This window comes from Microcaecilia unicolor, chromosome 9 (genome assembly GCF_901765095.1).
Source record: "Microcaecilia unicolor chromosome 9, aMicUni1.1, whole genome shotgun sequence".
In the NCBI taxonomy this organism is placed as follows: Eukaryota; Metazoa; Chordata; class Amphibia; order Gymnophiona; family Siphonopidae; genus Microcaecilia; species Microcaecilia unicolor.
The window spans coordinates 27,409,124-27,433,730 of record NC_044039.1 but is presented as its reverse complement, the minus strand read 5'-3'; the positions used below and the strand labels follow the sequence as shown (position 1 = coordinate 27,433,730).

Genomic DNA, 24,607 nt, shown 5'->3' with positions numbered 1-24,607 from the left:
GAGCCCAGGGCTGAAATGTTTGAGCTCCTGGACTATCCTTCTCCACCTAAGGAAGCGTCCACTGTTCCCTTGCACCATGTCCTGAAAAAGACATTGCTTGCGAACTGGACCAAGCCATTAAGTAATCCCCACATTCCCAAGAAGATCGAGTCCCAGTACCGGATCCATGGGGACCCAGAGCTGATGCGCACTCAGTTGCCTCACGACTCTGGAGTTGTGGATTTGGCCCTAAAGAAGGCTAAGAGTTCTAGGGAACATGCTTCGGCGCCCCCGGGCAAGGACGCTAGAACCTTAGACTCCTTTGGGAGGAAGGCCTACCATTCCTCTATGCTCGTGTCCAAGATCCAGTCTTACCAGCTCTACACGAGCATGCACATGCGGAACAATGTGCGGCAGTTGGCGGGCTTGGTTGATGCTCTTCCCCCTGAGCAAGCCAAGCCTTTTCAGGAGGTGGTCAGGCAGCTGAAGGCGTGCAGAAAATTCCTGGCCAGAGGAGTTTATGACACTTTTGATGTTGCGTCCAGGGCCGCTGCTCAAGGTGTGGTGATGCGCAGGCTCTCATGGCTGCGCGCCGCCGACCTGGAGAATAGAATCCAGCAGCGGATTGCGGACTCGCCTTGCCGTGCGGACAACATTTTTGGCGAAAAAGTCGAACAGGTGGTAGAGTCTCTCCACCAGCGGGACACCGCATTCGACAAATTCGCCCGCCGGCAGCCTTCAGCTTCTACCTCTACAGGTAGACGATTTTTCGGGGGAAGGAAGACTGTTCCCTACTCTTCTGGCAGGCGTAGGTACAATCCTCCTTCCCGACAGCCTGCGGCCCAGGCTAAGCCCCAGCGCGCTCGCTCTCGTCAGCAGCGTGCGACTCAGCAAGGCCCCGCGGCTCCCCAGCAAAAGCAAGGGGCGAGCTTTTGACTGGCTCCAGCAGAGCATAGCCGACATCCAAGTGTCCGTGCCGGGCGACCTGCCAGTCGGAGGGAGGTTGAAAGCTTTTCACCAAAGGTGGCCTCTCATAACCTCCGATCAGTGGGTTCTGCAAATAGTCCGGCAAGGATACACCCTCAATTTGGCATCAAACCCTCCAAATTGTCCACCGGGAGCTCAGTCTTACAGCTTCCAGCACAAGAGGGTACTTGCAGAGGAACTCTCCGCCCTTCTCAGCGCCAATGCGGTCGAGCCCGTGCCATCCGGGCAAGAAGGGCTGGGATTCTATTCCAGGTACTTCCTTGTGGAAAAGAAAACAGGGGGGATGCGTCCCATCCTAGACCTAAGGGCCCTGAACAAATATCTCGTAAAAGAAAAGTTCAGGATGCTTTCCCTGGGCACCCTTCTCCCCATGATTCAGCAAAACGATTGGCTATGCTCTCTGGACTTGAAGGATGCCTACACACACATCCCGATACTGCCAGCTCACAGACAGTATCTGCGATTTCAGTTGGGCACCCGCCACTTCCAGTACTGTGTGCTACCCTTTGGGCTCGCCTCTGCGCCCAGGGTGTTCACAAAGTGCCTAGCTGTGGTAGCAGCGGCACTTCGCAGGCTGGGAGTGCACGTGTTCCCATATCTCGACGATTGGCTGGTGAAGAACACATCCGAGGCAGGAGCCCTGCAGTCCATGCAGATGACTATTCGCCTTCTGGAGCTACTGGGGTTTGTGATAAATTACCCAAAGTCCCATCTTCTTCCAGTGCAGAACCTCGAATTCATAGGAGCCCTGCTGGATTCTCGGACGGCTCGCGCCTATCTCCCAGAGACGAGAGCCAACAACTTGTTGTCCCTCGTCTCCCGGGTGCGGGCGTCCCAGCAGATCACAGCTCGGCAGATGTTGAGATTGCTGGGCCACATGGCCTCCACAGTTCATGTGACTCCCATGGCCCGCCTTCACATGAGATCTGCTCAATGGACCCTAGCCTCCCAGTGGTATCAGGCCGCTGGGGGACTAGAGGACGTGATCCACCTGTCCACGAGTTTTCTCGAATCCCTGTATTGGTGGACGATTTGGACCAATTTGACTCTGGGACGTCCCTTCCAAATTCCTCAGCCACAAAAAGTGCTGACCACGGATGCGTCTCTCCTGGGATGGGGAGCTCATGTCGATGGGCTTCACACCCAAGGAAGCTGGTCCCTCCAAGAACGCGATCTACAGATCAATCTTCTGGAGTTACGAGCGATCTGGAACGCTCTGAAGGCTTTCAGAGATCGGCTGTCCCACCAAATTATCCAAATTCAGACAGACAACCAGGTTGCCATGTATTATGTAAACAAGCAGGGGGGCACCGGATCTCGCCCCCTGTGTCAGGAAGCCGGCAGCATGTGGACCTGGGCTCGCCGGAACGGCATGGTGCTCCAAGCCACATATCTGGCAGGCGTAAACAACAGTCTGGCCGACAGACTGAGCAGGATTATGCAACCTCACGAGTGGTCGCTCAATTCCACAGTGGTGCGCCAGATCTTCCAAGCGTGGGGCACCCCCTTGGTGGATCTCTTCGCATCTCGAGTGAACCACAAAGTCCCTCAGTTCTGTTCCAGGCTTCAGGCCCACGGCAGACTGGCATCGGATGCCTTCCTCCTGGACTGGGGGGAGGGTCTGCTGTATGCTTATCCTCCCATTCCTCTGGTGGGGAAGACTTTGTTGAAACTCAAGCAAGACCGAGGCACCATGATCCTGATTGCTCCTTTTTGGCCGCGTCAGATCTGGTTCCCTCTTCTTCTGGAGTTATCCTCCGAAGAACCGTGGAGATTGGAGTGTTTTCCGACCCTCATCACGCAGGACGAAGGGGCTCTTCTGCATCCCAACCTCCGGTCCCTGGCTCTCACGGCCTGGATGTTGAGGGCGTAGATTTTGCCTCTTTGGGTCTGCCAGAGGGTGTCTCCCGTATCTTGCTTGCTTCCAGGAAAGACTCCACTAAGAGAAGTTACTTCTTTCATTGGAGGAGGTTTGCCGTCTGGTGTGACAGCAAGGCCCTAGATCCTCGCTCTTGTCCTACACAGACCCTGCTTGAATACCTTCTGCACTTGTCTGAGTCTGGTCTTAAGACCAACTCCGTAAGGGTTCATCTTAGTGCAATCAGTGCATACCATTACCATGTGGAAGGTAAGCCGATCTCAGGACAGCCTTTAGTTGTTCGCTTCATGAGAGGTTTGCTTTTGTCAAAGCCCCCTGTCAAGCCTCCTACAGTGTCATGGGATCTCAACGTCGTTCTCACCCAGCTGATGAAACCTCCTTTTGAGCCACTGAATTCCTGCCATCTGAAGTACTTGACCTGGAAGGTCATTTTCTTGGTGGCAGTTACTTCAGCTCGTAGAGTCAGTGAGCTTCAGGCCCTGGTAGCCCAGGCCCCTTACACTAAATTTCATCATAACAGAGTAGTCCTCCGCACTCACCCTAAGTTCTTGCCAAAGGTCGTGTCGGAGTTCCATCTGAACCAGTCTATTGTCTTGCCAACATTCTTTCCCCGTCCTCATTCCTGCCCTGCTGAACGTCAGCTGCACACATTGGACTGCAAGAGAGCATTGGCCTTCTACCTGGAGCGGACACAGCCCCACAGACAGTCCGCCCAATTGTTTGTTTCTTTTGATCCCAATAGGAGGGGAGTGGCTGTAGGGAAACGCACCATATCCAATTGGCTAGCAGATTGCATTTCCTTCACTTACGCCCAGGCGGGGCTGGCTCTTGAGGGTCATGTCACGGCTCATAATGTTAGAGCCATGGCTGCGTCGGTAGCCCACTTGAAGTCAGCCTCCATTGAAGAAATTTGCAAAGCTGCGACGTGGGCTTCTGTCCACACATTCACATCCCATTACTGCCTGCAGCAGGATACCCGACGCGACAGTCGGTTCGGGCAGTCAGTTCTTCAGAACCTGTTTGGGCTTTAGGATCCAACTCCACCCCCCGAGGGCCCTGTTTGTTCTGTTCCAGGCTACACTCTCAGTTAGTTGGTAAATTTTTTTAGGTCAATTTCTGTTATGTCCTCGCCGTTGCGAGGCCCAATTGACCATGGTTGTTGTTTTGAGTGAGCCTGGGGGCTAGGGATACCCCATCAGTGAGAACAAGCAGCCTGCTTGTCCTCGGAGAAAGCGAATGCTACATACCTGTAGAAGGTATTCTCCGAGGACAGCAGGCTGATTGTTCTCACAAACCCGCCCGCCTCCCCTTTGGAGTTGTGTCTTCCCTTAAGAGTATTGTCTTGCTACATACTGGACTGGCCGGCTCGAGCCGGTTTCGGGCGGGAAGACGGCCGCGCATGCGCGGTGCGCGCGGGCACGCGAGGGCTAGCAAAGGACTTTGCTAGTGAAGATTCCGATTGGAGGGGCTGCCGTGGACGTCACCCATCAGTGAGAACAATCAGCCTGCTGTCCTCGGAGAATACCTTCTACAGGTATGTAGCATTCGCTTTTCACTCTGAAGAAACTGGAACTCCTTTTCCCATAGAAATATATTGGGCCATTTTTTGAGGGGGGGTGTTATTTTTCTTTTTATCTTTCTTAAAATGTATATATCGCACAGTATCAACATTGGTGACGTCAGTACAGTTTACAAGTAAAAAAACATCCACAGTAATGTATCACACAAAAACAATAAAACTTGAAAAACACTTCTGTCCCCTTTTATGCTGCCTCTATTTACCAACCCTTCAGGAACAAATACATTTAAGATCTTTTGAAACTAGCTACTGAAGAACCCTACGTGACTGTACCTCATCCTGCCTGACTCCCCTCACTCACTCACTCAGGACAACACTACACCTATTGTTTCTGATACATGTGTCTGAAATATGTGCAACAGGAAGTCTGCCTCAACCACCAGTTCGATTTGGCCCATTTTCAAACTCGGCACGTGTTGTTTTTGTTTTCTAAACCAGTATTTTTTTTACGTGTCTAGTTTCATCCCATTCTATTAATGATTCATGCTGCAGAAGATCAAATTCCTTCCCCCATAGAAATTTACTGTACCATTTTTTTTTTGGGGGGGGGGGGTGGGGGTGGCGTGGCGTGGCTTATTTTCTGGAACCCCTAGTCTGATTTGGCCTATTTTCAAAACTTGTGTCTCTTTTTATTGGTTTTTCTCTCATAAAAAGTTTCATCCCCTTCCATTAAATTTTCAGAAAGTTATTTTGCCTCAAATGTCAAAGATATTATCAGTCTCTTTTGTATAATTCTTTTCAACTGCCATTGAAGTGGAAAGAAATCAAAGTAAACTGACATGATTGGCAATATTTTTATTATGTTTCAGACTCTCAACTTTGTAGAACATTCCATCAGCTGTAAGGAGAAACTGAATAAAAAGAATAAAGTTAGTGCAGCTTTTACGGATGATGGCTTTGCAATGGGTAAGTTGTTTGATTTCATCATAACACCAGTAAACTTTAAATGTGCTCTGCCTCTTCAGCTGGTTGGAAAATCTGTGCGTTAAATATATGTGTTGAGCTAGAGGGGAACCATATAAGAGCAGTAGAATAAATGATCTTTTTCTCAAAATGTAAAAATTTAATTTGAGGGCTGTTTGGAAAATTTGGGCTTATGCAAAATTCCAAAATCTGTTGTGTATTTCATTTGAGAATAATGATTCAGGTGCATTCGTTAATATAATTTGGCCCATGTACAGTGAATATGTGCTTTCTTGATCCTACATCTGTGTTGTTTTTGCATGTCCTACATTGGCTTCTTGTGACATTTTCTAGTGAGGCTCACTATGGCCCCGATGCTCAGAACTCCAGCGCTGTTCCAAATAGCACCGTAAAAATACCGCCGGAATAGTGCAGAACAACGCCCTAATGCTGAACACTAATGAGATGCAAATATAGGCACACTCAGCATTGAGCATTTAGGAGTTTGACGGGAGGATTGTGCTTAGCCCATATGCAGAAGAGTTCCGCAGTAAGCTTGGCTCCTGTGAGTTTGCGCCTGGTAAAACCTGATTGTGAAGCATGCATTGGATTCTGTTTTCTGCAGCCTAAATATAAGCTTTTTTTTTTTTTTTTAGCTTGGACGCTTATATTTAGATGCAGGAAACAGATGCCAATGTGTGCTTTCACTTGGGTCTGCTGTTTCTCATGACCAGCGCTTAAGGGCTTGCACGGGCTTCCTTCTGCTTCCAAAAGCAATCAGAACTGGCAGATTTTGTAGAAAGAATCATGAGAAATCCTCTCTTCCAACAACCTAATGCCTGCTCTGAGCTGGTGGTGTTTTTTGCAGCGTAAGGCAGTTTTGTTTCTTGCGCTCTTTTCTGAGCATTGGGGAGGAATACAAAATGATTTCATTTACAATAGCTTGACTACATTTGCATGCTATCTGCGCTAATGCCTGGTGCGCTTGTTTCCTGCACTAGACCCCTCTGAACATTCTGCACAGGTAGATGCGGGCGCTAATGGCCTCTAGCACCCGTGTTTACTTTTGAGCATCGGGGCCTATTAATCTTAGCCTTTGGGAGGAAGGATCCCAGGCATGGCTATACCAGGGTGGTGTTGATGCCATTTTTCCTTTGTGCATTTTTTTTTTTTGGGTGACTTCCTTCACAGCAGTAGGGGGTTGGATAGTGGAGGTGTTGCAGATCATCAGTATCCTGTAGAGCGCAAGTAGTGGGAAGTTGCTAGACCTGTATGTCCCACCCATGCACTTTTTTCTTAGTTGACCATTGCCCTGCTGAATTTAGGTGCTGCTCTCACTTCACTATTTTATTATAAATGGTACTTGATATATTCAGAAAGATTGGCCTTGAAGGAAGTCGATTAAAATTACGTATGTTTACGTGGAAATAATACCTTTGGACAAAGTACAAAAAAAAAAAAAAAAAAAAACCTGACTAAACTACTCTCTAGAGACAAGCAGGACTGTAAATCCTTATGTCTGTCTGGGTGATGTCACCGATGGAGCTTGGCATGGGAAGTTGTACCCCAGCAACTTTTTCTGGAAGTCTTTGAGTAGGTCTCACTGTTCCTGCCTGCGTTGTTGTGCAGTACTTCCTCCTCAGTCTAATCTTTTCTGCAGAGCTGATAGTGTTTGTTTTGCATTGCAGTCTCCTCCGTGTCTCAAAAAACTTTTATTTCTCATAATTCTTTAAGTCATGTTACTTATGATCTTTTCGTGTCTACATGATAGCTCCTTAGGGATTTTGATGAATTTGAAATTAATATATATTTTTTGCATCAGCTCAGTGTGGGCTATTTTTAGGCCTCGACTCCCAGCCGGTGTGTTTTGTCACCACCGAGTCATTTGATTTCACTTTTGGTTATTTTTTTTTCAGGTGAAATAGCCCAAAAGAAGACCCCCCCTCCACCCCTTTATCGGCTTCAAATGTTGTTACTGGTACAACAGGACCATATCCATTATGGATACCTACTCATGATTCCTGTAATGCCAAGGTCCAGACCTTGTTCCCTCTCATATTTTCTGTTTGCAGATGTGAGGGAGGGATTTGGGGTAGAGGAAAGCAGAGAAAAGCTTTTCGGAGATCAGACTTGTCCATTGATGTTGGCATTAATGGAGCTCCATTGGACACTGGAACCATTGGGATTGGGCATTGTCTGATTTCTGTCCGTAGAATAAGGATTTGACATCCATTGGTACTGAGGGAATGTGATGCAGGACATCGGGCAGTGGCTGAGACGTCCTGATCTCGCTCCCATCAAAGCATGGCACTGAGGCCACTGGTGTCCTTAAAGTGTCCTCAACAAGAGGCTCGCTTATCCTCTGTGCCATCAGAGAGGGTGCAACAGCCTTCATGGATCCAAGATCCTGGTTCTGATATATCTCAGGTGACTCAAGATGTTGCTACTCCTACTGTGATGCCCATACCATTATCAATGACAGCCTTTGAGGAGCAGCTTATGCATAAGCTTGAGGAGCAGATGGAGTGCTGCTTCGCTTGATGCAGTGTTGCAACTTTGGAATCATCGATATCGACAGTAGATGCATTCCAGTCAGTAATAAGACCCATGCCCTCTGCCTGAAAGATATCTTGGCATCAAGGGCCAAAGGGGTCTTGAAGTCAAGATTGGCTACACCAGTATCCATTTCCAGTGCATTGGGGAAGAAAGCATCACTGATGCACTGTGAATTCTTGGTGTCTCGATGTCACAAGAGGCCTGATTATAGTCAGTACTATAAGAGAAGCAGAAACAGACTTTACCAACTGATTTCTACAAGTCTGAGTCAGAGCAGTTCTTGATTACTGATGAGGAGAGGTCCTCTAATCTCCCTTTTAGATTCCTTCTGACCTCATAAGAGAGACAAATGTCCACCAGAAGGAACTGTCCTTCATTAATTTTGTACAGGCGATGGCTCAGGTCATCCCATTTCAGTTAGAAATGGTGGAGGATCCTAGAGATCCCTCTTCTAGATGTCTCAGCTGTTGCTGTACCAGGGCTTTTGCTTGGTTTCCAGTGCAGGATCTCTCAGGCTCTTCCTTTTTCTTGTTGGATCTTTTCTAGTGATGTTCTTCAGGCGACTGCTGCTTCCTGTTGTGATATTTCTTGTTGGTGTCCTTCAAGTTTCTGTTGCCATCTGAGCTTCTCTGGCTTGTGCAGTGGTTTTTATGGAAAGGTGGGTAGGGCTTCTTATGGGCTGATCTTCCTGTGGCATTCCAGCCTAGGAAATGAGGCTTACCAGTGGTAGAAATCCATTCCTTTTGACAAACTTCCTGTAGGTGTTGTATCTGTAATCTTTCTACAGAGTTTACTGAGCCCCTGCTGTGTGTACAGGTAAACTTTGTCCTAGTTTCAGCCTTACCTTTAGTTGACCCTTTACTAGAATTTTCCCTTCTTCAGCTTCCTCCTTTTACTTGATTAGAGTTCTTAATCCGCACCATTTGGATCATAAACTAACTGACAAATCCAGGGCAAAGCCTTTCTCAGACCATATAGGAAACTCTTATGCTGCAGGCTTCCATTCTTTGTAAGTAGTACCTTACAAAAATGTTCAGCTCGGCTAATTCAAAGTTCATTATAGCATATATCATTTATTCTCTTCAAAATGTTTAAGATATGTTCTATTAAGTTTTCATCCTCTGTTTGCTGTATTCTTATGTATCTCTTTGTTATAGTTCTGAATTTCTTATTCCGTCAATATGATTGCCATGATATTCTTATGCACCTTATCCGAATCTATGAAGAAAGACTAAGGAGGCTAGGGCTTTTCAGCTTGGAGAAGAGACGGCTGAGGGGAGACATGATAGATAAAATAATGAGTGGAGTGGAACAGGTGGATGTGAACCGTCTGTTTGCGCTTTCCAAAAATACTAGGACTAGGGGGCATGCGATGAAACTACAGTGTAGTAAATTTAAAACAAATCGCAGAAACGTTTTCTTCACCCAACGTGTAATTAAACTCAGGAATTTGTTGCCGGAGAACTTGGTGAAGGCGGTTAGCTTGGCAGAGTTTAAAAAGGGGTTAGACGGTTTCCTAAAGGACAAGTCCATAAACCGCTACTAAATGGACTTGGGAAAAATCCACAATTCCAGGAATAACATGTATAGAATGTTTGTACGTTTGGGAAGCTTGCCAGGTGGCCTTGGCCTGGATTGGCCGCTATCTTGGACGGGATGCTGGGCTCGATGGACCCTTGGTCTTTTCCCAGTATGGCATTACTTATGTACTAATATCCAGGTGTCCTCTGTTTTAGCTGTATAATGCCCCAGTTCTAAACTGTTCATGAGAGGGTTTCATCACCTTTTTCCTTCAACTATCAACATATATTGCTTACATTTGGTATCACGGCAAAACTATTATATTTTGTATCTTGCAACAGGGATTTATTTTTTGGAGGGAGGGAGGGAGGAGGTTCTTGATGGAGCTATTCTTATATGCTGGTTAATAGCAGACATTGCAAACTGGCCATGAGTTAGCTTATTTCATGAGGTGAATTACCATTTCCCTTCAAATAAAACAAATGAATAAGTTAACTTATTTTTGTATTGCTTAATGCTAAAGAACTTTGGTCTGCCTGTTGGCTTCTGTAGGAGAACAGGTTATCTGGCAGGAAATTCACTTCCTGGTTTTCCTTAAAAACATTTCGTAGTGCAGCTAAATTTTGCACACATTCATAGTTATTCTGAATATACGATGGTTCCCATGACAGGCAAATTCAACGTAAGACATCATTCCAGTATAACATTAGTTATCTCTGTCCATCGGATATCCTGGTTCAACACCAAAGTGGCTAATGTCAGCAGAATAAGCTCTCCAGTAAGCTTAGGAAAGATGCTATTTCAAAGTCTTTCAAAATCATAGTTAATGTGTTTTGTTAAGCACATTTTTTGTGTGCGCCAATATGCTTTAAAATGAACAGTTTTGGCCAGTTACATGTCACTCCTCTAACTTAAACCATGTATATACATATATATTAATATATGTACATATGCATACACTTGGAAAGATTTTCCAGATAATTTCCCTTACAAACTCAGCCTCCATAGAAGAGGTTTGCAAAGTTGCAACATGGCTATCTCTCCATTCATTCACATCCCATTACTGCATAGAATAGGACTTCTGATGCAATAGTAGATTTGGCCAGACAGTTCCAGGTACCTCCTGGAAAATAAATGATAAAGGCCTGTTGTATCACCACTTGTTTCTCCTTCTTTGTTGGAACGCAGCCCTTAGCTAGGGAGTCCCAGATATGAGGATTTACAGTTCTTGTCCTTCGAGAAAATGAAGTTTCTTAATTGTAGCGGTTATTCTCTGAGGACAGCGAACTTAAATCCTCCCACTTCCCTGAGGAATTGTATTCATTTAGCTTGTAATGGGCTGATGAGATCCCATGTGACCGTGGCAGATGGAAACAGGTGTGCATAGGTGATTAAACTACTCAGAATGCTTCTAGGAAAAGTTGCTAGGGTAACTACTTTCCAGGTCAGGCTCTGTTGGTGATGTGACCCAGATGTGTGGATTTTATGTCCTGCTGTCCTTGGAGAACACCCACTACAGGTAAGTAACTTCATTTTATTATGCATTTAGTTAGCATCTAAAGAGCATAAGGTCTGATGGATTTGAAAAATTGTACTTTTTTTTTTTTTTGAAGCTGTATTATAGTTTAATACTATCCTTCTACTTAATATACTGAGTACATTGGCATATTGCTAGATACATTATTAATGTAGTTGAATAAAGTGTATGAAAACTTCAGCCACTTTTTTATTTAAATTTTTTATTGAAAGATTCAACCATACATTTCAACTTTTCATTAACCAACCATGTTCTTAACACTTGACATCTTCCATTTATTCACTAAGGGGCCCTGTAGTCTCCTGTGAATTAAGAAATGCCAAATACTTTCATTTAGTTCATCTGTAACTCACAACCCCCTACGAACTGTATCCACCAATACCCCAGTACAGTGCATGTTTTCTAGTGAAAAAGGTGCCGGTACTCAAATTCCAGGCCACCCTTCAGGGGGTGGGGTGATCACTAAGGGACCCATCCCACAATAGCCAGGCCCCCTGCAACCAGTCACAGAATCTATGACAAGGCAGAATTGGTGTGTAGAGCTTGACCTCTTTCATTAAAACTTGAGGTTCATGGGTCAATTTTAGCAGACAATGGAAAAGATGCTGGTACTCAGTACCCCCCAAGTACCCCCTCAAAAAAAGCCCTGCCCCAGTATCCCTCCTCAGCAACCTTCTTGCTGTAACTACTCCTATCTTTTATCCCGCCCCATACCAGTCCACATCTATTTATTTTTTTCTTATTAAACCATTCCTGCAAGCGCCCATTAAGACATGTTGTTTTACTTCTAATCCCAATTGTTAGTAACTTGGTCTCATTGCATAAAGTTAATTCTTGCTATTAGTGGTAAAAAACACAACTTTCTCTCCCCTCGGTAGCACATTTATTTTATTAACGTGGCTATTGTTAACATTGGCTATAGAGGCTGACTGAATTTCAGTTTCAGCACGTAAACCAGCCCACAATCAAAGTTCAATCATGCTTTGGTTTCAGCCAAAAATGCCCATGCATTTTTGGCTGAGTCCAAAACTCCCCCCCCCCCCCCCCCCCCCCCCAACCACACTCTGCCTTTCAACCCCATTACATGGTCCTACCTGGGCCTTCCTTTAGATGCTGTTGTGGTCTAGTGGCTCTTTGGAGCAGGAGCAATCCTGTGTCGCTCCTGCCCCATCCTGGCTATGCAGTCGAAATGGCTGCCATGATTTACCACAGCAGTCATTGTGAAGATTGGAACAGGCAGGAGCGACTGCCCACGCCAGTTTCAGTCACAAAATGGCTGCCGTAATCTCCTGTGACAGTGTTGCGCGCCTGTTGCAGGAAGTCATGGCAACCATTTTGACTACGTAGCCGGGATGGGCAGGAGCAATTCAGGATCACGCCTGCCCCAAAGAGTGACTAAACTATCGGATACTGCCTTCTGCTGGTGGGGGGGGGGGGGGGACTTGCTTTCTGGTTGGCTAGTTGGTGGTGGGGGGGGCTGGGGGAGACTTACTGCTTGAGAGTGAGGGGGGGGGGGGGGGCAATGGTTTTGGTTACAGCCAATACCAAGAAGCAAATTTCAGTCGCCCTCTAACTTACTATGCATTAAGTCACGACAGATTGCCAGTATGCCATCTGTTGAAGTCTTGGGATAGTGCTTGAGCGGAGGTCCAAAGTTAAGCTTAAATATCCCTCCTTCCCAGATATTGAATCCCATCTAGGCCTATGGCCTTCCCCTCCCTTTAGTACTTCCACTTCTTAAATTTCATACTCTCGTCTAGTTGGCAGATTCCTCCACATACCTTCAAACTTCATCCTCCTTCATCTGATTCCTTGCATATTGGAGTCTATAGAATTGACAGAAGGCAGACTTCGTGCCTTCAATACTGAACCATATTTTCCCATTATCTCTAATTTTAAGAATTTGCTGATTCTATATTTTTCACGTTATTAGTTAACACCTTTCCTGCTTGATTCCCAAGTTTAACCAAAGTCATTTTATATACTGTATGTCCTCTATCTCCAGTGCTTTGAGCGCCCTCCATATTTCCTCGAATCTTCAAGTGAAGCTCTTGCTCTTTTCCCTTTTCACCTTCTTCCTATGAGATGCCATCACAATATGTTTGCCCCTCAGGACGGCTATTTCCTCCCTCCCCCATACCATTGGCTGTGAAACATCCTCAGGTACCTTGGTCTTAATATATTGCTTCAACTTTCTACCTCTAAGCACACCTGTGGGTCATCCAGCAGCACCTTCCTTACTGTTAGGGCCTTACGTTTTGGTGCCCTTACTTGGATAAAACTGATCCACACACAGCCACTGTGGCATGACCACTTCATGTATAATTGCATCAATAGTAGTGCTACCCACTGGAACAGCTGTGCATCTACCAATACCATATCAGTTCTTGAGTACGAGTCTAGTAAGTGGGAGTAAAATGTGTAATTGTTTACTTCCCCATTTAAACCTCTAAATATCTACCAAGTTTAACTGCTGGATGAACCTTTTTAAACTGCCTGTGCTTCTACACCCTCCCCAATCACCTCTCTAGAATTGCCTACCCTCAGGACTATTGTTAAAGTAAAATCTCCCTCCTCCCCCCTTCACAGTTACTCAGAGGATTGCCCCCCCTCCCCAAACAACATCACCCTTTCCAATAAAGTTTAAAGAAAAAATCCTCTTGATTGGTGTTGTGAGCATATAAACAGTTCTACTCCATTTAGCTTCAATTTAAATAAAATATATGAAGTCTTTCTTCATATGTAACACCTCCACCTGGCATTGTGTGGCAATTATTCTGTAAGGAAAAGCAGGACAATACTTACCACATGCGAGTTTCTCATCACCTAGAATGAGGGGGTCTTCTTCTGCATCCTAACCTCCAATCCCTAGCAGCTTGGATGTTGAGAGTAGAATTTGCATCCCTTCAGCTGAAGGGTGTTTTCCGAGCCATGCTTGCTTCCAGACAAGATTCCACTGAGGTTATAGTTATTCACCTCTGGTACTCCTCTGCTCCTTAAAATTGTGTCTTCTGCATCCGTTTAAGTCCTCAATCTTATCCATCAATCTTTGAAGAGTCGGAGTGCTGGCCCGAACTTCATTATGAACGCTTATGAGTTTCTCACCCTGTTCATCAATATGCATCTTTGCTTCTTTCACATGATGTCCCTGGGCAGTAATATCAGAGTGCAGCTACTCCAAGTGTGACAGGATCTCTTTGTTTAACTGCCCCATCTTCGGCTTTTATTTCTAGAAACATTCTGTTAATTCCTCCCGGGTAACTGCCAGTGTCTGCCACCACCCATTTCTCTCAGTGCATTTCATCCTTCCTCACTGTATCTTGCCTTGGTGTACAGGGCCCTACTTCCCATCCACATAAGTAAAATTATTCAAAGTAGGAGCTTTCTGTTTAGCTGACATTCATCCTCTGTCCAAATTCACATGATACCAATTTTAGCTTTTAAGACTATGGGTCACTAGGAGCTCCTCTACAGTATATCCATCTCAACTCATTACACCAAGTCCTCCCAACTTCAGCCACTTTTTAGATTTAAATTGTCAGATGTAATAGCAGAAAGATTGCATCAGTAATGTTAAAAGTGTCAGGTTTGGACTGACTTGTCTGGTGGCAGGTGCAAGAGATGCGACTGTACCTGTTTTAACTTTAGCTTGGTTTTTTGGTTTAATGACTACAGGTGTGGCTTACATTCTAAAACTTTTGGATCAGTACCAGGAATTTGATTCATTGCATTGGTTCCAGTCAGTTCGAGAGAAGTACGTGATGGAGAAAAGGGCAGTTGCTAAGCAACAAAATGTGCAATCAACTAATCAAGATGAGAAGCTACTACAGACTATGAACCTTACTCTGAAGCGGCTCGACATCTATTTACAGGTATTGTATTTATTTATTTTTGGTTTGTGTTATCCAGATGATAGAGCTGTTTACCTGTAATGGGGAGTTCTCTGTAGACAGTAGTGTGATACAACCACACTTGCTGGTGATGTCTTCAGGATGGATCCAGGTCTGATATGTGTTCTTCTGGACCCCAGAAAAACGTGGAAGGGTTTCTTGGGCACGGGCAGGATTTCTCTCCTGGAACAGCTTCCCCTTCTCTGTCTTTTAACACTAAAGCTATCAGGTACATTGTTATTGTAATTTGTAAAGATTGTGGGATTATTATTTTCTTAATGCTGGGTGCGTGGAGTCATTGTAAACTGCCCTGAGCTTTTGGTTGGAGCAGTATATATATATATTTTTTTTTTTGTTACATTTGTACCCCGCGCTTTCCCACTCATGGCAGGCTCAATGCGGCTTACATGGGGCAATGGAGGGTTTAGTGACTTGGCCAGAGTCACAAGGAGCTGCCTGTGCCTGAAGTGGGAATCGAACTCAGTTCCTCAGTTCCCCAGGACCAAAGTCCACCACCCTAACCACTAGGCCACTCCTCCTCCATTATTATTTTCTGTAATGTAGAAAGCAAACTTGATTTTTATGTTAACGTGCATGAGTATCTCTTACAGTGCAGCTCTTTGTTTCTCTAGGAGTTTGAGCTGCTTTATTTCTCACTGAGTAGTGCGCGGATTTTCTTTAGAGCTGACAAAACTGCAGCGGAAGAGAATCAGGAAAAGAAAGAGAAAGAAGGTAAGTGATGTAATCGAGAACTTTAGGACAAAGCCAGCAATAATTGAATCTGGGTGGTAGCACATTTCATGGACAAGTTCCACCATCAGATATCACTCACAGTTGGGCCTTTGGAAATGAAAAACTGTGACTAATGACTCACCTAGATTTAATTCCTTGTGAAGTAATCGACATCCATCTAAATGTGTTTCTTCCAGTGTTTTGGGCAAGTTGTGGAAGAGCAATGAAAACAAATGGTTTAATAAGTATCACTACTGCTTGTACATCTGAAATGCTGTAGGATGCAGCTCTCATTTAAATGATCCAGTACCCTAATCTCTTTCCCTGCATAGAATAATGTAGGTTAGAACTATTTAGCGGCAATTTTCAAAAGTTCACAGCTATGCTTGCTTTGGAATTTGCCAAGAGTACAAATACACTTATATTTGAAAATGATCTACGCTTGTTTTCCTCCCCAGAACTAATCTCCCAACACCTCATCTAAATGCAGTCAAAAATCTGTACATGGTGGAATAGCATGTTTACTTTTAGTTGCACTGAGGGAGGGCAATGACTTGTAGGGACGCAGGGGAAGTCCTTGTTTGACGGTGCCAAGTTGTTTCAGACTTGTTAGTTGGCTAGTCAGTTGCAAAGCCATATTTAAAAAAAAAAAAAAAGTACTGTTAGCGGCTGGTCTCCAAAAAAGGAACAAACTATTACATGTTAACATGGGTCATTTAATTTTATAGGGAACCAAATTATGCCGCAGCAACCTGTTTCACAGAGGCAATGCAACAGATGGCCATTGTGACAGGATGCATTTTACAGAATACATACATAAATGACACTGCAGTACAAATGATGCTGTGTCTCCATAGTTCAAAGCTGTGATCTTTACAGCTTGCCCTGGCTTTAATACCTCCTTTCCCCGTCTACATAGTAACATAGTAGATGACTGCAGAAAAAGACCTGCACGGTCCATCCAGTCTGCCCAACAAGATAAACTCACATGTGCTACTTTTTGTGTATACCTTACCTTGATTTGTACCTGTCCTTTTCCGGGCACAGACCGTATAAGTCTGCCCAGCACTATCCCCGCCTCCAAACCACCAGTCCCGCCTCCCACCACCGGCTCTGGCACACACCATATAAGTCTGCCCAGCACCATCTCCGTCTCCCGCCACCGGCTTTGCCACCCAATCTCGTCTAAGCTCCTTAGGATCCATTCCTTCTGAGCAGGATTCCTTTATGTTTATCCCACGCATGTTTGAATTCCGTTACCGTTTTCATTCCCACCACCTCCCGTCTAGTGCCGGCCACTGGAATAGTATGATGGAATCACTTTACAAATGCCCTCTTTTTCAACATCCATGGCCTATAAGAAACCTTTTATTGTGAACCAGACTGTCACTTATGTTAAGCATCTTTGTTTATTTCCTATTTGCTTTTGTATTTGCAGAGGAAACCACCAAGCCAAGCAATGGAAATCTGTCTAACAGCACTACTGTAGATCACAGCATGAAATGAGCAAAAACATGATCACACCAGACTCATTCTGCATTCTCTCCTGCCTTGTCATCATTTCTTCAAGATAGTATTCTGGCTTTCTTCGTTGATTGAAGAACTGCCTGCTGTGTCAAATGGTACATACAGCACTGTACTGTAAGCTTTCAAAGTTGGACCACTGTGAGCCCTGAAGCATAATCTAACATTGCACTTAAAACTGCGCAAGGAATTGAGGATAGCCTCACAGATTCTAACATCGAAACACTTGTCTTTCTACAATTTGGTGCCAGCTGTCAAGTAAAGGTGATACTGTTTATCAGTATTCAAGATACAACCCTTTTTCATAGTGTTCTTAAACTCTTCCGTACACTTTCCAGCTTAAGCATTATGCCCTGTTTATTTTGTTTGGATTTTGACAGGAGCATTGACTGTGTTTTATTGAAATGGAAGAGAGAGACTGTCCAGGATCAAGAACGTGGCCTCATCTGAGAGCTTTTGGAATTCATATGCACTGCTGACGTGCTAATTTTTTTTTTTTTTTTACAATTTAGGAAGCTTTTGCACTGCTATTTAGTTCATATCACGGTTACTCTGTTTAAAAACACAATTACATGTGCTTCATTTAATAAAAGGTACCAGCAATGTTGCTGCTACAGCTGTTGGTGGAGAATATTGGCTACTAGTGATCCATGGATTGATATACAAAGCATAAAATATCAAAGAATTTTGCTGTCATTTCCATACTGAGTGGTGATTTCAAAGAATACTGCTATCGATCAGCATATGTGCCTAATATAAAGTCTTAACATTTTTTGATTACAGGAAGTCTAAATAAGATTGTTAAATAATTTGTAGTATTTTTGTTCTAATGCACCTTTGTGTATATGCTGTATAGATATGTAAAATGATAGGCTTGCTAATAGAGTACTGTGGTGGTTAATCATCTATTGGCACACAGTCCTTGTATAATTTAAAATGTTAACACTTTAATCTGAGATGCATAGCTGACTGTTTTCAAATTCTCAGGTATGAAGGACCAAATGTTATGTTGTTCTGACTGCATTTTACAAAATATTTGTTACCTCTGTCTTTGTCCATTTGTGTGTATTGATACATCATGTTCAATAAAGTAATATTTCTAACATTACATGTGTGTCTCTCATATTCAAGACCCTGTATTTGAGTGTGATGCAAGAACTGTACATTAGATAGTATTTTGGGGCCAGTTCATTGGCTGAGTAGCAATGCAGCCTTGCAGAGATCCCTGGTTTAATTCTCTAAGAAGACAGTGATGCTGCTTAAACATGGATTTGCAAATAAATACTGGGGATTGGTGTCCTGGTCATTGTTAAGGGCAATAATTAATGGCTGAATTTAGTACAGTTCTGAAAGGCACCCTAATGTGTGGCCCTCAGCCCTATGAGCGTTGTTGGAATAACCAGGAACGAACAGTGGGGTCATATAAAAAAAAAATCGAAGGAAAATCTCAGCTATTATATCATACAATATCATCAGAATTCCAATCCTGTTTCAGAATGAGCTGGAATTAAAAGGACAAGGGAAGAATAGGTCAAATAAAAAGAGTAGTCTAGTTAAGAGTACTAGGCTGACAACAAAAGGAAGCCTGGTTCAGATCTCACTGCTACTACATATGATCTTAGGCAGGCCACTTAACTTGCCATCCTGTTAAAAGGATTATAGTACAACTTGGGAAAGCAGGAGCTTTGGTATATCCTAGTGGTTTATAGCATTTTACTGATGATTCCCATTGTTTGTACTTTTCATATTGATTGGGTGCCAGAGCCTCACTTTGCAACACAGCAATGGCTAAGATTTGCATAGAGTTTAGATGGTGGTGGTGGAGCTCTGCAGTGAGTGGCAACCCTTCAATACTGCTTTGACTTAATCATACTGGTCAGAGAAACTATTTCCTACCTCTGCTTGAATTTTAATTTCTAGGGTCATCATTACAGTAGTAGGGTGAGCCTTCACATTTAGCGCTGCATACGTCTAGTAGCGCTATAGAAATGATAAGTAGTAGTAGTAGGGTCAGTTGATTTGATATACTGCCTTTATAATAAAAGTCTAAACGGTTTACATTTAAGTAGCTCAATTAAAAACAATAAAACAAGGTTTTGATACAGGAGGATAAAGGGAAGAGGTAAAATTAGAAAATATAATAGAGGGAAGGCAGACTATCTTTTGAGCAATCAAGAATCAACCAGAAAAAAGTAAAAATTTTAGCGCCCAGCCAACCACTACAAAGCAAACATATCAGTACAGCAGAGGAGAGTGGCCAATGCTGCAAAGCAGATTGGAATGCTGAGGAAAAGTGAAAGGCTTTAAGCAAGGATTTCAATTCTCTAGACATAAGTAAAGGGTAATGAGTTTTGAAGGGCTGGTGCTGCGACCCTAAAACATAAATTCTGAATAGTATCATCAAGATGAACATGGCAAAAGGATGCGGATGGATATTAAATTTTTCTGGTATGAGCAGAGAGTTCTGGAGGACCTTGTTATCAGATCCATGACTCTCTTGCTCCAAGAGGCCCAAAAGTGAGAAAGCTTCCTCTGACAGCTCCCACTCCACTGGATCCACTTCAGAAGTCTGTCTGACTGTTGGACCCTGCAGTATGAGCTGCGGAGAGCACCGAAAGGCAACACTGCCCATCTAATCAACATACTGGCTTCCTATGCCACAAGCATGCTATTTGCTGGCTGACAAGTCATTGCTGTTGTGTTATTTTTCAAGTTTAATTGAATTGCTTTTATGTTAGTGTAAGAAGAATCCTGACTTTCCTCAGCGACCCTCCAGACCGGTCAAGACGCGTGGGTTATGTCCTCCTACCAGCAGAGGGAGACTGAGAAAACACTAAGCTTTTGAAGCCTGTATATATAACCTGTGCAGAACCTCCACTAGCCAGTATTTTCTCAGTCTCAGCAGAGGTAGCAGTTGACAGCCTGTGCAGTCTCCAATAATCTGGTGAGGTAGTTTGTCATTGGGTCGTAGGATTTTTTCCTTCCAAACTATTCTGTTGCAGTACCCTGTACGTGTGTGTGTGTAAAAAAAAAAAAAAAGAAAAAAAAAAAGTGCTTTGGGGCCCTGGGTCTGGTGGGGCCCAGTTTTTCCCCCTGGGGTGTTACACCTAGGTTTGGGTCCCTCCCCCTGTGCTGCTCTCTATTTCTGTTTGCTTGGCAGCTTTGTGCCTCGGCTGCTTTCTCAGTATTGTAGCCTTGAGTGCCTTACAATTTCCAGATGCCAGAGTTAGAGTACTGTGCCTTTAAGGTCAGTTATTCTATTTCATTTTGCTTGCCAGCTTTGTGCCTCGGCTGCTTTCTCAGTATTGTAGCCTTGAGTGCCTTACAATTTCCAGATGCCAGAATTAGAGTACTGTGCCTTTAAGGTCAGTTATTCTATTTTGTTTTGCTGGGCAGCTTTGTGCCTCGGCTGCTTTCTCAGTATTGTAGCCTTGAGTGCCTTACAATTTCCAGCTGCCAGAGTTGGAGTACTGTGCCTTTAAGGGCATTTATTTCTTTATTTTCAGCGGACCGAACGGGGGTTTTGATTCCTTGCTGGAACGAGAGAGCAGCGCTTTCTCCAGTGCTTTTGCAGTGTGAGTGAGTTTTTGGTTTGGCGCGTTTGCGGAACAGCTTTTCCCTTCCCTCGTGGTTTATGGCGGCCCAGCTCCTCCGATGTCGCGCGTGCTCGTGGCGAGGGGTAGAGGCGCCAGGCGCTCAGTGTAGCTTTGCGGTGCACCTATAAAGGTGGCTGCGGCACCCCCCGACTTGACCGCGGAGGGATCGATGGTGTCGGGAGTCTCCGGGTCAGCGGGAGCGTAGGCAGGGCCGCTGTCAGCGGGAACAGTTTCGGCGGGAACAGCCGCCATCTTGAGTCTGACGCGGCCCGTGGAGCCGGCTGGTTTTGGGCCTGCGGCCTCCGTTTTTGGCACAAAAGGGCCTAATGACGGTCCAGGAATGGTGGGCTTTCCTCCAGATTTTGTCTGGACGCGGTATCAGGCCTGGAGATCGGGACCCCCCCTCCCCCCCCCCCAATTGGAAGAGGGGGCTATTTCCGTCTTGGCTGAGAGACCACGGTTAGAGTGGTCAGAGGACAGGCAATGTTTTTCTCCTGTAGCTGCAGAACTGCGCTTAGTGATCTGGGGGAGTCAGATGGAATTGACGGCTCTCAGGAGCAGGATTGTTGGATTCCTGGAGAGGATCCTTCAGTAGTGCGGATTTTCCATAGAGATGAGCTGTCAGAACTCATAGATCAGGTGTCGTCCACCCTTCAGTTTGGTCCTGAGGTGGCTTTGGGGGAAACTGTCCAGGATCCGTTGGTGAAGGGCATTCAGCGTCAGGCGTGATCCTTCCCTATGAACAAGGATCTCCGGGAGATGATTTGTCAGGAATGGGATTTGCCGTGTAAGGTGGCAAAGGCAATGGCGAGGCTTTATCCCCTCCCTCAGGACGATAGGGATTCCTTTAAGGCTCCCACGGTAGATGCAGTAGTGACGGCAGTATTTATAGCTACGGCTATCCCGGTTGATGGAGGAACGGCCCTCCGTGATCCTCAGGATAGGAAGTTGGGATCTTTTCTCAAGCGTAGTTTTGTTTTGTCGGCTCTAGCCCTGCAGGCCTCGGTTTGTGGGGGTCTGGTAGCTCGGGCATGTTTTCGTTGGGCCGAGAAGCTCCTGGATGATTCGGTAGATGTTGGTTCTTCTGGGGGTCAGGAGTTAGCCGACTTGGACATGGGTTCATCCTTTTTGTCTGAGGCTTTTATGATTTGTTGCCTACTTCAGACAAAAAATATGGCTATGGTTGTGGGTCTCTGCCACTTAAGGGAGCTATGCTCTTTGGAGAAGATTTGGACAAGTTAGTGTGAGGTCTTAGTGATACCAAGGTTCTATGGCTTCCAGATTTTCGGTTCAAGGCAGGGGCCAGAACTAGTTCCTCTCTGGGACGGTTTAGGGAGGCTCAGCGGTATAGGCCGGGCAGATCGAGTGGGACCTACCCCTAGCTGTCTGTTTGTCCAATTTAGATTGTAAGCTCTGTTGAGCAGGGACTGTCTTTTCATGTTAATTTGTACAGCGCTGCATAAGTCTAGTAGTGCTATAGAAATGTTTAATAGTAGTAGGACCTCTAGGGGTCGGTTTTTCCAGCGCACACAGTTCTTTCGTGAGAGTCGTCACGGAGGGCGTGGCTTTTCCGCGGGAGGTTAGTATTCAGGCCACAATTCCCAATGAAGGTGTGCGGGCTCAGGCTCTGGTGCATGTTGGGGCTCGGCTGAGTCTGTTTTACCAGAGTTGGGCCCAAATCAGGTCAGATCAGTGGGTTCTCAAGGTGTTTCGAGGCGGATGTGCGCTGGAATTCGAAAGCTGTTCTCCCGAAGTGTTTCTGGAATCCCTCTGTCGGTCTTGGAGCAAGAGGGCAGCAGTGAGGGACACTCTGCGGTGGCTGCTCGTGTTGGGAGCCGTGGTTCCTGTTCCTTCAGATCAGCAATGCTCAGGGTGCTATTTGATCTATTTTGTGGTCCACAAGAAAGAGGACACTTTTCGTCCCATTTTAGATCTCAAAAGGGTCAATGCGGCACTCAAGGTGCCCTCTTTCCGGATGGAGACGTTGCGGTCGGTCACTGGTGCGGTCAGGAAAGGAGAGTTTCTCACTTCCCTGGATTTGACGGAAGCTTATCTTCACTTTCCTTTGTGCAGCCTTTTGGTTCCAAGTTACAGGGTCCGATTCGTCGGTTCCTTGCAGAGAAGGCGCCGACGGCCCGTACTTATCGTCAGGTCCTGGGCCTGATGGCGGCGACCATAGAGGTAGTTCCGTGGGCCAGGGCGCACATGCGTCAGGTACAGTCAGCTCTGCTCAGTCGTTGGTCCCCTCTGTCGCAGGACTTGGAAATGTGTTGTCCGCTGTCGGTGGCCCCTCGTCTCAGTCTCCGCTGGTGGCTCAGTCCGCGCAATTTGGGAAAGGAATGCCGTTGGAGTCCCCACGGGGGCTGGTAATGGTCACGGATGCCAGTCTGCAAGGTTGGGGGGCACATTGTCTCAGTCAGGTAGCTCAAGGCCGGTGGTCTCGGGCAGAAGCAGAGTGGTCCATCAACCGGCTGGAAACTCGGGCCATTCGGGTGGCGCGCCAGGCCTTGACGTTGGTGGTTCGCCACAAGGCAGTCCGAGTGCTCTGTGACAATGCCATGGCAGTAGCATATGTCAACCGTCAAGGGGGGAACAAAGAGCCTTGGCGGCGCAGTTGAACTCATCTTCAGGCTCTCTTGGCAGCGCATGTGGCCGGGGTAGGTCACATAGATGCAGATTATCTCAGCAGGCACACTCTAGATCCCAGAGAGTGGTCTTTTCTTCGGTCAGTGTTCCAGTGAGTTGTGTCGGTCTGGGGACTTTCGGTGATCTTAGCGCAACGGCTCGCTATGCGCAAGTTCAGAGATTTTTTTTTTTTTCAGTCGCTGAAGAGACCCTTGAGCGGAGGAAATCGACACTCTTCTGTTGCCTTGGCTTCGGGAGTGACTGTATGTGTTTCCTCTGTGGCTGTTAGTCGGTCGAGTAATATAGCGCATCGAACATCACTCCGGTCGGGTGATTCTGGTAGCTTCGGATTGGCAGCGTCGACCATGGTATGGAGACCTGGTGCGGTTGGCAGGGGCGGCGGCCCTGCCTTTGTTGGGATCAGTTCTGTGTCAAGGCCCGATAATCATGCCGGATCCGGCTCGGTTTTCGCTTATGGTTTGGCTCTTGAGCGGCACAATTTGAAGAAGAAGGGGCTTTCGTCCAGTGGCTTTGCTACGATGTTGAGTTGCCGTAGACGATCCACTTCCTTGGTGTATGTCCGGGTTTGGAGAATCTTTGAGCACTGGTGTGAAGACCATCGAGTTCGGCCGTTTCACTCTTCGGTGGCGGAAGTTTTGGAATTTTTGCACGATGGTGTTGATAGAGGTCTGGCCTTGTCTACACTGAAGGTTCAGGTGGCAGCTTTGTCATGTTTTCGTGGGAAGCTTCAGTGAAAGTCCTTCGCGTCTGTGCCTGAGGTAGTGCGTTTTTTGAAGGGTGTTAAGTTGCTGCGTCCACCTCAGTGACGGATGGTGCCTCCGTGGGATTTGAAGCTAGTTTTGGATGCTTTGATCAGGCCTCCGTTTGTGCCTCTGGTATCGGCATCTTGTAAGGATTTATCTTTAAAGGCGGTCTTGTTGGTGGCGATTACTTCAGCATGGAGTGTTTCAGAGCTTCAGGCTTTGTCTTTTAGGGAACCATTTTTGTCCTTTCTGAGGGAAAGGTTTCGTTGCGGACGGTGCTTTCCTTTTTTGCCCAAGGTGGTTTCCGAGTTCCATGTTAATCAGGTCATCTCTCTGCCAGTGTTGGGTGATATGGCTGGAGATTCGGAGCAGCGTGGTATTGCCAAGCTGGATGTCAGGAGAGTTTTGAGTTGTTATCTCTCTGGAACTCAGGACTTCAGAGCCTCTGACCGTTTGTTCATTCTTCATGGTGGCCCAAAGAAGGGTGCAGCGGCTCCTAAGGTGACCATAGCACGGTGGTTGAAGGAGGCGGTTG

At 45.8% G+C, this 24,607-nt stretch overlaps 1 protein-coding gene across 1 annotated transcript in view; it reads left to right on the top strand.

Moving 5' to 3' along the window:
• The window catches only part of WASHC4 (WASH complex subunit 4), a 136,912-nt gene extending 118,717 nt beyond the window's left edge, over window positions 1-18,195 (top strand). The window contains exons 30-33 of the mRNA XM_030213852.1: window positions 5,234-5,330; window positions 14,617-14,813; window positions 15,464-15,563; window positions 17,002-18,195. Of these exons, the coding sequence (XP_030069712.1) occupies window positions 5,234-5,330; window positions 14,617-14,813; window positions 15,464-15,563; window positions 17,002-17,069 (462 nt within the window). The 3' untranslated portion in view covers window positions 17,070-18,195. The remainder of the gene's footprint in view (window positions 1-5,233; window positions 5,331-14,616; window positions 14,814-15,463; window positions 15,564-17,001) is intronic.
• The last annotated feature ends 6,412 nt before the right edge of the window (window positions 18,196-24,607 follow it).